This window comes from Camelus bactrianus, chromosome 24 (assembly GCF_048773025.1).
Source record: "Camelus bactrianus isolate YW-2024 breed Bactrian camel chromosome 24, ASM4877302v1, whole genome shotgun sequence".
NCBI classification, from domain to species: Eukaryota; Metazoa; Chordata; class Mammalia; order Artiodactyla; family Camelidae; genus Camelus; species Camelus bactrianus.
In genome coordinates this window covers 14545179-14557839 of record NC_133562.1, presented here as the reverse complement: position 1 = coordinate 14557839, position 12661 = coordinate 14545179, and the positions used below count along the sequence as shown (strand labels likewise).

General features: G+C 34.9%; 1 protein-coding gene across 5 annotated transcripts in view; it reads left to right on the top strand.

Moving 5' to 3' along the window:
* The window catches only part of TRAPPC8 (trafficking protein particle complex subunit 8), a 65861-nt gene extending 53460 nt beyond the window's left edge, over positions 1 to 12401 (top strand). For all 5 annotated transcript variants that reach the window (XM_010946812.3, XM_010946803.3, XM_074352212.1 and 2 more), the window contains 7 exons: positions 174 to 239; positions 330 to 388; positions 2237 to 2410; positions 5237 to 5338; positions 8598 to 8743; positions 10339 to 10428; positions 11352 to 12401. In XM_010946812.3, the coding sequence (XP_010945114.1) occupies positions 174 to 239; positions 330 to 388; positions 2237 to 2410; positions 5237 to 5338; positions 8598 to 8743; positions 10339 to 10428; positions 11352 to 11586 (872 nt within the window). In that variant the 3' untranslated portion in view covers positions 11587 to 12401. The remainder of the gene's footprint in view (positions 1 to 173; positions 240 to 329; positions 389 to 2236; positions 2411 to 5236; positions 5339 to 8597; positions 8744 to 10338; positions 10429 to 11351) is intronic.
* Positions 12402 to 12661: the final 260 nt, after the last annotated feature.

Below are 12661 nucleotides of genomic sequence, written 5' to 3'. Positions count from 1 at the left end.
GAACTGAATGAGATTTGCTTCCTTGAGATGAAAGCAAAGATGTTTTTCTTTAAACATTATTTATGATTATGAAATATTTTCCAGTTGGGCTGAAGAAGTCCGAATAATGAATTATGCTTTACTATGTTATAAACTGAGAAAGATCTTTGAAATTATCTCTTTTCTCTTCCTAGATGCCAGACTTGCCAGCAGAGAGAAGGGGAAGTTTTGCTTCAAGGCAATACGATGTAAGGAAGAAGGTAAATTCATTTACTGTCACCCTTTCTTAAATGATTCACTTTATATTTCATGCCAATGATATGATTAGTTTGTTTTCCTTTGTTTTTTAGTTGCTTCACAGTCCTCAGAAAAATACACCTTTGCAGATATCATCTTTGGAAGCGAACAGGTATGCAAATAAACACAGTAGTGTTTGATTTTTAAGTCACAATTCTGGAATATCTTGACTATTTTGGTGAAACTATAGCTTATTAATCCCCACATTCTTTGGTGGATATGCATGCTAGCTTTGTTGGGTTTTGCAACTTGTCCTTGTGCTCCAAAGCAGATGCTACGTGGAGTGTACCATTTTAATTAGTTATGTAAATTAACTTTCTTTTGAGATTGTAAGATACTCATGAGATAAGTGTAGTCCTTGGGATTACAAAAAGAAACAGGATTATTTGAAGGAACCTGTTTATTTGGGGAAATGGTCACAGTGGATCACATAGATGATAATCCTCTGGATTTTGGAATATCATGGTTCTGAGACCCAAATAGTAAGCTGTTTTATAATTTTAAATGTATTGTCTAGGGTAGTGATACTCTCAAATTAATTACATGTTGGAACCACCTGGAAAGCGGTTTTCAAACTTTGAAATCATGTGCATGTCACATTGCAGGTGTCTTGTTAAAATGCTAATTGTCAGTCAGTGGAACTGGATGAGACTTGGGGTTCTAAATTGCTAAGCACCCAGGTGATGTTGCGGTTATCAGTCTCATACCCTATTTTTTATCTAGAAAATTTTTGTAAAAATGAAAGGTTTGCCTCCCCACCTCTAGAGCTCTGGTTCATGATACTTTGGGTAGAGTTTGGGAATACGCACTTTCATTAGCCCTGCAAGTAATCTGAAGAGGTGATTTGGGGACCTGCTTTGAAAAATACTGGCCCAAATTTCCTGTAGTTGTGTGGTGTTACTGGTATTATTTCTTCTTTGTGCTTTTCCCCTTGATAATTCCTAATATACTTATCCTTTTGTATTTCTCTTATCATTTGCCTTCATCTGACTCACTCTTTGTACTGTCTTTTGAGGAAGCAGCTATTTGGAAATATCCCAGAACACCAAAAGTCCAATAATTCTAGAACAAGTATAAATTTTGGAGACACTATGCTTCCTGCATAGTTGAATTTTACCTTTTAGGACTTCAGTTGTTTTTTCGGTCATGTCTTTTTTTTTAATAAATTGAAATCCCTAGAAACATCATCAGGACTCTTAAATTACATTAAGGTTATAGTTTTATTATATTTGTTATGAATAATTTTGTATAGGAGCACTGAAGGAGTAAATAAAACTTACCAAGCACTAGAGGTTAATGAGATAACTATGTGGACAGTGGTTTACCAGAAAAAGTTCATGTCTAAGGGGGAAAATCTGTATATTTATTAATATTTAATAACTAACTTGAATCTTAACATCTATATAATATAGTTTATAAAGCAGGAAATTGTGAAGTGTAGAGATTTTACTATGAAATACAGTATTCCATTAATTAAGGGAAATCCTGTAGTTCTGAGTCTGTTTAAAAATCTTTTCTCAGGTTCTTTGCCTTCAAGTATAAAAGCCAAGTTAATGCTGGTAACTTCATCTGCATTTTGTTTCATTGGCTATCACCTAGTGTTCCAAGTATTTGAATGAAACATACTTATTTTAATAGTAAAAAAAAATCATAATTTCTTTTCAGCAATTTAATTTTTATTCATTTTCTTAGAAATACCCATTCGTCCTACCTGGCTACCTGGAAGGTCACAGCTAATGTCATGGCAGTGTAGATTTATGATTTTGAGCTTTAAGATTCAGGGTAATTTGTACCAAATATTTCAGGTGTTCATGTCTTAGGGTGTCCTCCTTGCATTCAACCAGATTGATAAATTATTGAATAAGCCTTTGGGGTATATGTAAGTAGTAGAAATACCAATTTTGGCAGGGTATACCTAATTAAAAACATTTTATGTAGACAAGTGATTTTCTTTTAACAGATAGTAAGTTCAGCAAGCCCATGTGCAGACTTCTTTTATAGAAGCTTATCCTCTGAATTGAAGAAGCCACAAGCACAGTCGTCTGTGCATACAGAGAAACAATCAGTAGCGGATGCTATGAGATTAATTCAGAAGTGCAATGAGGTGGATTTGAATATCGTTGTATTGTGGAAGGTATGTATTAAACTATTTCAGCAAGCCCCACTTATGTTGATTCTTAAGCTGAAGAGTAAATGTAAACTTCTGTTTTTATTTTCTCTGCTTAAAATTTCCAGTTTCAGTGTTAAAGTTGTTTTATAACTTTCTTAACAGTTCCAAAATGACTTTTTTCCCTAAGAAAGAGTTCACTGAAATTAGATGACTTTCTTTTGTGTTGCTGTTACTTGTAACAGATACTGAGAATATTGTAGACTTGATAAGCCCCATGAAAACAAACTGTTATTAAACTCTTATATGGGCATTTTCAAACTATGAAAAAGGGAGCTTAGCACCGTGAATCTCTAGGTACCCATTACTCATTCTCCAACAGCCACTAATTTGTTGCTGTTCATATTTTATCTACTGCTTTAGCTCCTTTGCTTTATTTTCTTTTATTTTTACCTTCCTTTATTTTTTGCTGTAGTATATATATTTCTAATGATATAATATTTCATCTGTAAATGCTTTTGTATGTATTTCTAACAGATGAGGACTTTCTTGTTTAATATAACCCCACCATATTACTATCATCTCACCCAAATTAACAGTAATTCTTTATAATTATCTAATTGTTGATCTGTATTTTAATTTTTCCAGATTATTTGAAAATATCATTTTAATTAAAAATCACACACAGCAGACCACAATGAGGTTGTTCAGGCATTGGTCTTCCCTAGTTAAATGCAGTATAATACAGAAGAGGTTTATTTTTCACAGTGCATCCTTTTGTATCTTAAATATGTTATCATTTTTTAAAAAAAATGATTTTACAGTAAGATTTAGGATCTTGACCAGGGATATTCACATGAACTATGTGAAGAAGTTTGATTTTGTGCCGATACAAGGCCTAACATAGAGAGACATGCGCATAGTAGATGATCAGAACATGTATTTTCAATTGATTCAGATGTTTTAGACTGTTCTTTTTACTAAACTGCATACTTTAAAATAAACTTTTCTGAAACCAAGCTGGCTTTGAGTTCTAATAAAACTGCTTAAGCAAATTGATACTTTTGTTGATTATAGAAAGTTGAAAGTGTTTAATGTTAAAAATGTAAGTTGCATATTATCAGCTTGAAATTAGATGTTCTTGAAGTTTAGAATCAAGAGGATCTTATTTTCAGGCTCAGTAGCATTGCCCCCTAATGTAAAGCAGCCATCCATTAAATGTATAATAGACCTTTGGCTCTTGTAGCTGTCACTCCACAGATTCCTGCCGTGTAACAATCTAATATCTCTGAGACAAGAATTTGAGTATGTATCCTGTATTATGTACTCATTGTTGAGCCCACAGTAACCTTGGTTGGGGGGAATGGGTTATCTTTTTAAAAAATCACTCTGTATAGAAACCCATTAATAACATTGCTGATCACACGAAGAAAACTACCCACGATCGTGATGCTCCTTGGTTAGAAAATGGAAGTTTGAATGCATTACAGGATGGGATATTAAATTTGATAGTGCTAGTGTCTATGAGAAGTTTATTGTTCAACTTGTATGAGAAAGTGACTAGTAGATTTTTTTTTTAGTGAGGGCTGTAGGTAATGCCCAAAGGACCCCCTTGAGTGCAAGAAAACTTGACAAGTCATTTAAGTTGTGGAGTGGTGTGCATAGGAAACGTAGTACTCTCATAAAATATGATTCAGTAGAAAGCTAAGAACTTGGACAACCTTTTTTGTGAAAAAGTGTTTGGAAAGTGTGCAACTCCCAATCAATTTTAACCAAAAATAAAGGTTTGTTTTAAAAAATGAAGCCTTTGTGCAGGGGAGAGAATGCATTACGAGATTATGCATGGCTGTGGGTGGACTTTGGGTGGACTTTTGTTTGGTCCAATGAGACCACTGGAAAAGCTCTATGACCTGTCTCAGAACTCATCTGTCAGCTGGCATCCTCTCGAGGTTAAAGGTTACCCCATCAGGTATTTAACTCCTGCATTTCTGAGTTGTGCATGGATGGATGCTGAGCGGGTTCTGGACTGTCCTCTGCCTTAGTGCAGCACTTCTCCAAGTGTGATCCATGGATGGCAGATCGTCACTTTTTGTGATAAGTATAGGAATTGAAAATAAACATTTAGGAACATTTTATAGCATTTTGACTGAGTAATTTTGAGTCTGTGGAATCTAATAGTAAACAAATTGGGCTTGTCAAAAAAAAAATTTAAGCGTCTGTATATACTTAATGTGACAGTAGCAGTATATCAGCCATTTACAGATTTTATTTTCTCCAGGACAGAAGAAGTTCAAGAAGAAGAATTACGTGCTGGAATAAGTGTCTTAATGTAGATGAAATCAGTTCACTGTATAGAAAGAAGAAAGAAAAAAGTTTTTTTTTTTTTTAAAGCATATGTACTTAAATTTAAGATCTCCAAGGACATGACATTTCCACTTACAGGATTTATAATTGTACTCCCTGATTTTGCTCTACTGTGTGATAAATCCTGGTGCATTTCAGAAGCAAGACTATAAGAAAAAGCCCTTTGCCTGTGTATTGGCAGCCCAGTAAAGAGAAAAGCTTGGGTTATGGTATGGCACTGTTTATTTGGACTAGTTTCTTAAGCACTCTAGAGAAGACTGGAAAAGATTTCAAGATGTCTCTCTCAAATATCAAGGCCAACTGTTTTATATTGAGCAGAGCAGATTTTGACAGGTACATTATTGACTGAATGACTGAGTACAAGTAGAAATGCCGACACCGTGAGCGTTGATAACTGATAGATGTTAGCCATAATACCTCTGCTTTCCATCTGATGTTGCATTGGTGACTGCCAAGCAGGGTAACATTTTTGTGCTTTGTACCTCTTAGGCATACGTAGTGGAAGACAGTAAGCAGCTTATTTTGGAAGGTCAGCATCACGTTGTTCTTCGCACTATAGGAAAAGAAGCTTTTTCACATCCTCAGAAACAGGTAACGGCAGAGTTTGCTTTGGGGCTTTCCTGTGAACTTGTAGGGTTTTTTTGTTTTTGAAGGTGCCTGGCTTCTGCAGCTTTTATATTGGGATTGAGTTGGGGGTTGGTGGCAGAAAGGTGATTAAAATTAGAAATGAGCATAAATTGATTTTAAAGTTCATTGGCATTTTATAAGAGTTTTAAGATCTGGGGTTTCCTTAGATATATTCTCTGTTGAATCTGGAATTCATAGTTATAAAACGAACTGATTTCCTTTAGAGGAAGGGGACCATATTCTCTATATTTTCTTGTTTGTTGTTTAACGGGCACACACCATGGCACAACTCCAGGGGGCCTGTCATACAATGTAAAGGATGGCCTCTGGAGTTGTGCAGCAGCTGGTAATACTGTTTATTTTCTTATTTTCCCTAAAATACTATTTAATCTTACAAAAAGTTCTCATAGCACATATAAATAAAATTTAAGCATATTTAGTCCTGTAATTCAGACAGTGACCTTGTATTGTGTTTATAAACAATGAATCTTAATTTTTAAACTTTTCTCCCTATTATTTTTGACAACTTTTTTTGGAAGTAATTTTAAAACTTAAAGCAAAGCTGCAAGAATAGTTAAAGGACTCTCTTCTGCCTCTCATTCAGGTTCCCCAGTGGTTAACATTTTGGCTGATGTGCTGATTTAGACAGTCCGTATTCACATGTCATCAGAGGTCTTAGTTTGTTTTTTCCTGTCCAGAATTTAGTCCAGGATCGTGCATTTCATGTACTTTTCTTGTCTCTTTAGTCTCCTTTAACCTGGAACAGTTTCTGAACCTTTATTTGTCAATTATGACATTGACATGTTTGAAGAGCATTGGCCAGTTACTTTAACGTAGACTAATACCTCTTTGGATTTTTCTCATGTTTCCTCATGATTAGATTAAGGTTGTACATTTTTGGCTGAAATACTACCTAAGTGATGTTATGTCCTTGTCAGTGTATTGCATCAGAAGGCACGTGATACTGATTTGTCCCGTTGTCAGTGATGGACCATTTGATTAAGATAGTGTCTGCCATGTTTCTCCACAGTACAGTTACTATTTTTTCGTTTATATAATAGTAAGTAATATATGGGACTATCATACGTAATATGTGGGGACTGTGTAAATGTCTGATTTCTCATCCACGTTAAGTCCATTAGTTTTAGCATCCGTTGGTAGTTCTGTAATTTGAATCAATTTTTACTTTAGTGATTACTAATGGAAATTTTCTGTTAGGTTTAATGAAGGTAACAAATTTAATGCCAAATCTGTTTCTTATTTTAAGAAAGTTGTTTTTCTCAAATTGATTTGATTAATACAAGAATCTCAAGTTTTACTTGTAAATTGTCATATTTTGATAATTTGGAACATCTCAGACAAGGCAAGATTAGCATTTAGAAAATGAAACAGGGAAAGGATACAGCTCAGTGGTCAAGTGCATGCATAAGGTCCTGGGTTCAAGCCCCAGTACCTCCGTTAACAACAACAAAAAGGAAAATGAAACAAAGTGATTTCTATAAAGTATACTCTTGTTATATTCTTGTTTTACTAAAATACTGTGTAGGGCATATCCTTTTTATTTCTCTGTATTTCACCTTTGAGATATTTTATATTCTCTTCACATGATTAACTGAGTAGAGAGAGGCAGCAGGTTCATAATACTAAGAATAATGTATTTGGAGCCCAGAGACTTTCGAAATGATGACCTAATGCAAATTACTTGCATAACTTGATAAACTTCAGCTTATTTATAAAACAAGGGTAATAGTACTTTATGCCTTGCCTCTCCTGTGGTGGAACTGTCTGCCATGAAGTTGAATCAAATCCTTGTTGTGAAACTACTGTACAGATTGTCCAGCTCTGATTGTGAAGATACTCGTCATTGCTTTTAAGCTGGGAGGGAGGGAAACTCTTCTAAATATTCCCTCAGCAAATTAACATAAGGGCTTGGGTATCTTTTAATGGCCGTTGTTCATGTGGTTTCCTCCTAATAAGTGGCATGTAGAGAGTTATTTAGTATAATTTAGAAGTTTCAAATAATAGCTTGTTTTTCTTAGTGATTAGACTATTAAACAGTAGTACCTTTCTGGAACTTTTTATTAAAGTACAGTGTAACTGCAGAATAGTGACTAGCTCATTGACTTACAAGTTGAAGAAGACTCCAGTATAACCAGGATCAAGAAGGAGAACATGACCTGTGCTCTAGAAATTCTGCTCCTGCTGCCTTCCAGGCACATGTTTTCCTCCGCCACAGTAAACCTCTAGTCGCTTTTCTCTCACTCATAAGTCAGAAGCAAATTTAATTCTTGCTTTTGCAACTGTATAAATCAAGGGTCAGTGAACTTTTCCTGAGAAAAGCCAGAGAGTAAATATTTTAGACTTTGTTGGCCGGAAGGTCTTTGTCAGAATTACTCATCTCTGTTGTTTGGAGTCTAAAAGCAACCATAGCCAGTGTATAGACAAATGGATGTGATTGTGTTTCTATGAAACTTCCTTTACAAAAACAGGAGACAGGCTGGATTTGGCCTGTGGGCTGTAGCTTGTCAGTCCTCGTTATAAATCAGAATCTGACTAGGCTAGCAGGAAATTAAAAATCAAAATTTCCTAGACGGTGAAGGAAAATGGAGAAAAAATAACCAAGAAAGAAAATAATAATAGTAGAAATGGAACATTATTCTCTATTTTCATTTAGATGATGATGATATTTATTGAAATATTTACAGCTATATTAAGACTTTTACATGCATGCTAACCTTTAGTTAATATAGTTGAAACACTAATTTTTTAAACTCAACAGTCTGTTTTCAAAAATGAAATTTTAAAGCATTTTCTTTAACTATTAAAATAGATGCTGTACAATTGAGTGTCTGTGGGCTAAGTACTAAGCAGTTTTATTTGATGAGACCCACAACAACTTTTGAAATTATTATTGTGCACCCCTTTTTACATCTTAAAGTATTAAATAATGTACCCAGGATCCCAGAGCTAATATGTGCAGTTGTGCGATTGCAGGTCTAAGCCCAGCACATCATAAATAGAGAATGAATACATGGTTCCAGCTCCTAGCTGCTTTGTCCTAGTGTGCACTGCATGTGATTCCAACTGTAGTTTAAGTAACAGCAGAAAAGGCACTGTTGATGCTTTGCGTTACTTCTACTGGTTTTAACTTCCTTCATTCGTACGCCTGTACTTATTTTAACAAGGCAGTGTTTTCATTGTCATATGTTTTTTCTTTTCTCAGGAGCCACCAGAAATGGAACTATTAAAATTTTTCAGGCCAGAAAACACTACAGTTTCCTCAAGACCATCAGTAGAGCAGCTTTCTAACCTCATTAAAACGAGCCTTCACTATCCAGAGTCATTTAACCACCCCTTTCACCAGAAAAGGTTTGAGATTTGTCTTTTGTTAGGTTTTTTTTTTTTACAGTATACACACACACGTGTGCACGCCCCCACAGAAACACACTCTTATTTATTTTGACAATGACATTAATCCAAATAGTGAAGAAGAAATTCGGAACGGTGTTGAGTCCATATAAATTGCTCTTAAGTAATTTTACCCTTGACTACGATTCCTATATGTTGCTGCTTTAGTTAAAAGATAGATACTACCTCAGCCACTTAGTTGCCAAAAATTTCCTTTTGATGAGCAGATTTGTCATTAAGTCAAAAAGAAGGAAAAGTATTAATATCATTTTGCTTTTGTTTTTGTTTTTGATATAGAAGTTAAACCTAAGACATGACTACAGTATAGACTCATCAAACAGTTTAAATTTAGACAGCGTCATTTACTTAAGATTTATGAGTGCGAAACTTTTGGGGAGAATTATGTATTTATAATTTCGGTAAATAGCTTGATTATACGAATTTAAGGTTCTAAAATAAAAAGTCCTAAATCAGATGATACTTCAAAAAGGTGCTAGTTTGCAGCTAACAGAGGACGGAGAGAAGTCTGTTCGTTATAAGTGAAGGTGTCAGTTTTGGTGCAATCATCCTGGATGGGGGTGGGGTGGGCTGGGCTAGAATAAGAGAGAGTGGTGACCTGTAGGACTGTGGTGTCTGAGAGATGAGCTAAGGAAACAGGAGTCCATGAAGAAGACATTGAGAAAGAACAACCAAAGAATGAGGAAGAAAAGACCAGTGAGGAGAAGGTGGCATCACAAAGGTGGAGGGAGGACAGAGCAAGGAGAGAGAAGTGGTTAACAGTTTAAAATGTGACAGAAAGTCGTTCACTGGATCTGACAGTAAAGAGGTTCTTCCTGAGTTTTGAGAAGAATGTTGCTACATAGTAGGGGTGGGAGTGGAGGAGAGAACGGGAGAGAGATTATGTTCCTTTCTTATGTTCTTGATTTGAAGCCTGCACCAGTCTGTTCGTATGCCCTCTTCTGTCACTGCCTGCTCTCTCTCTCCTGCACTGTAGTCACTTATTAATTATAAAGTTAGATAAGAAACTAGGTTAACTGAGCAAATGTGTCCTCATAACTTGCCGTACAGAAATAATTCTTATGTTCTCCCAAACGTGATGGCTTTTATGCAAATTTGATAGAGAAGCAAATGTCAATCTAGGCCAAGTTCTCAAAATGAAGTAATTTTCGACAAACACAGAGAACAGGATTAATTGTTGGCATCTTTGTGATTTTTTTTCTTCTCCATCGATCTTTCTTAGTCGTGATTTTTACTTCTGTTTTTTGTTTTGGGAAATAACCACCTAGAAACATTTTGGTAATTTTTAAGATTAGCTATAATTAGTGGAAATAAAATGGTTTTGTGGATGTGTATATTCTGACACTTAGTATTTAGGCACTATTTACACAGTTAACTTGCCTTGACTAAGGGGTTAGAGCTCGGTTTTCTCCCTTACCTGAGTCTAATGGTTTCTGAGGAGCTTCATCTGTTAGGTACACGTTAAGTTTTATTTTCAAGGATTTTTTTTTTTCCCCCAGTACACAGCTAACCTTTTTTGTTTACTTTTTTTTCCATAGTCTTTGTTTAGTACCAGTGACCCTTTTACTTTCCAATTGTTCAAGGGCTGACGTCGACGTAATAGTTGATCTTCGGCATAAAACAACAAGGTAAAGAATTTATTTAGGGCAAGTTTATTTTGTAGTTAAAGATTGATTTGAGAGCGTTTTAATATTTTGAAATTATGCAAATAATTCCCTAATGTGGGTAGAGGAAGTTTGCTGAGGCATGCCCTGAGGTTTTGTTTGCTGTTACAGAAGTATTAGAATGAGTTACAGAGCATTGTTTTGGCACTTCAGTAGTGACAAAATGGAAAGCAGTTTCCAAAAGCAGCAAATTATTTTGGTCAGAGACAAACATTTTTATAAAAGTTAAAGAACTCTAAAATTGAAAATCAGCAAGTTCATAGTAGAAGGGGTTTTTTGTTTTGTTTTGTTTTCTTATTAGAAAATAATACTTAGCAAAAAAAAAAAAAAAAGTACAGGTCCAGACTCTCATGTCTGATACTCCAAGAACTAGATGCTTTTTGGAATTTAGAAATTTTTGAACTTCTAGCAGAGCGATGTGAAACGTGTACTGGTTCGTATTGTAGAAGACTCCAAACAGGATCTGGGTCAGCTCTCTGAAATCCAGACACACGTTGTGTGTGATGATTATGTGTATCACAAATTTATTAACTCATGCCTTATTGGGAGATAGAGGGTTGCTTTCCATTTTTCAATATTATAAACAGTTTCAATATTATAAGCATTCTTGTGTACATATTTTTATGTGTGGATAACCAGGTGGTTAAAAGCTCAGGTTTGAAATCAGTTTCCACCTCTTACTAACTGCTCTCGTGAGTGTTAAATGAGATAATTCATTCTTAGCATTGTTCCTAGAGTATAGTAACTGTTAATTAAACAGTTGGCATCATAAAATAATTTCTAGAAATAGAATTGCTAGATGAAAGGGATGTGTTAGTGGGACTTTGGGGAAAAGTTTATAAAGAAAAAAAGCCTCCAACTTAACCATTTTCCTCCTCCTGACTTAGCCCAGAAGCTTTGGAAATCCATGGATCATTTACGTGGCTTGGACAGACACAATATAAACTGCAGCTTAAAAGCCAGGAGATTCACAGTTTGCAGCTGAAAGCATGCTTTGTCCATACAGGTGTTTATAACCTTGGAACTCCTAGGGTATTTGCCAAGTTATCGGACCAAGTTACAGTGTTTGAAACAAGTCAGCAGAACTCTATGCCTGCCCTGATCATCATCAATAATGTGTGACAGCTTACAGATTTGTACTGAAATCCACAAGAATCAGTTTTATTTTACTGGATGGGTTTTTCAGCAGTATTTGAAATACCTAACTTGTTTGGGAGGTCGGTGTTGGATCACTGCAGAATACTTTTGACTTGTCAATTTGTTGATGATGCAAAGCACGTTGGACTGAGAATACTTAAATTCCTTTTTTGTATTTCTTTAAACCCTGATAATAATTTACATGCTCATGATACAGAATTTCAACATATCCATGCACCTTATTAAGCCCCATCTTAAAACCAGTGTCTAAGTCTGCTGTTACAACTTACTGATGGTATCTGAATATTAGGAGATGATTTTGAGGAAGAAAAGGCCATGTTGGCAGTACTCCTGTTAAGCCATTAGTCTGTAAATTCCAGCTTTACTGTGAAATTCCATAGAGTGCTAAATACAAATTTTCCTGTCTTGCTTCACACAATTCTCTAAAATCAGTTTTGAACTTTGGTTATAGGGTCTTGATACTTCATTATCTGGTGGTTCCTATGGCTTATACATAACTTTGTAAAAAGAAAACTTTTTTTTCTGATGCTTTGAGTATAGTTTTGGAAGGAGTCTGACTTTTTTCCCCCCTCATTCATCTCGGCATAGAGTGCACTATTTCACAATAAGAGATTTTTGTCATTTAAATTATCATATTCTTTATTATGTAACTTTAACAATTGAGTTGATCTGTTTAAAATATAAATCTACTCAAGTTAATAAAAAATAAGCTTTTCAAAAATGTATTATATTTATAACAAATGTACTGTAAATAGAATAAAGACATGCTATTCACTGTATAGATTCATTAGATGCCTTCTTTAAAAAAAATTTGAGAACTTAATATAGTCTTTATTTAAAATGAATGCCAACCATATTATTATTTCAGGTGCCAGATCAGTTTCCTGAGAAACCTTTATCATCTTTGTTTCCAAAATCGAAGGACAGTCTTGTTCCATAGTCCTTGGTGGCCATGTTAAACATGAGCAAATGAACTTTGTCTCTAAAAGCTTCATGTCTGATGCCCGGTTACAAATTTGGATAATTCCTTTATATCCTG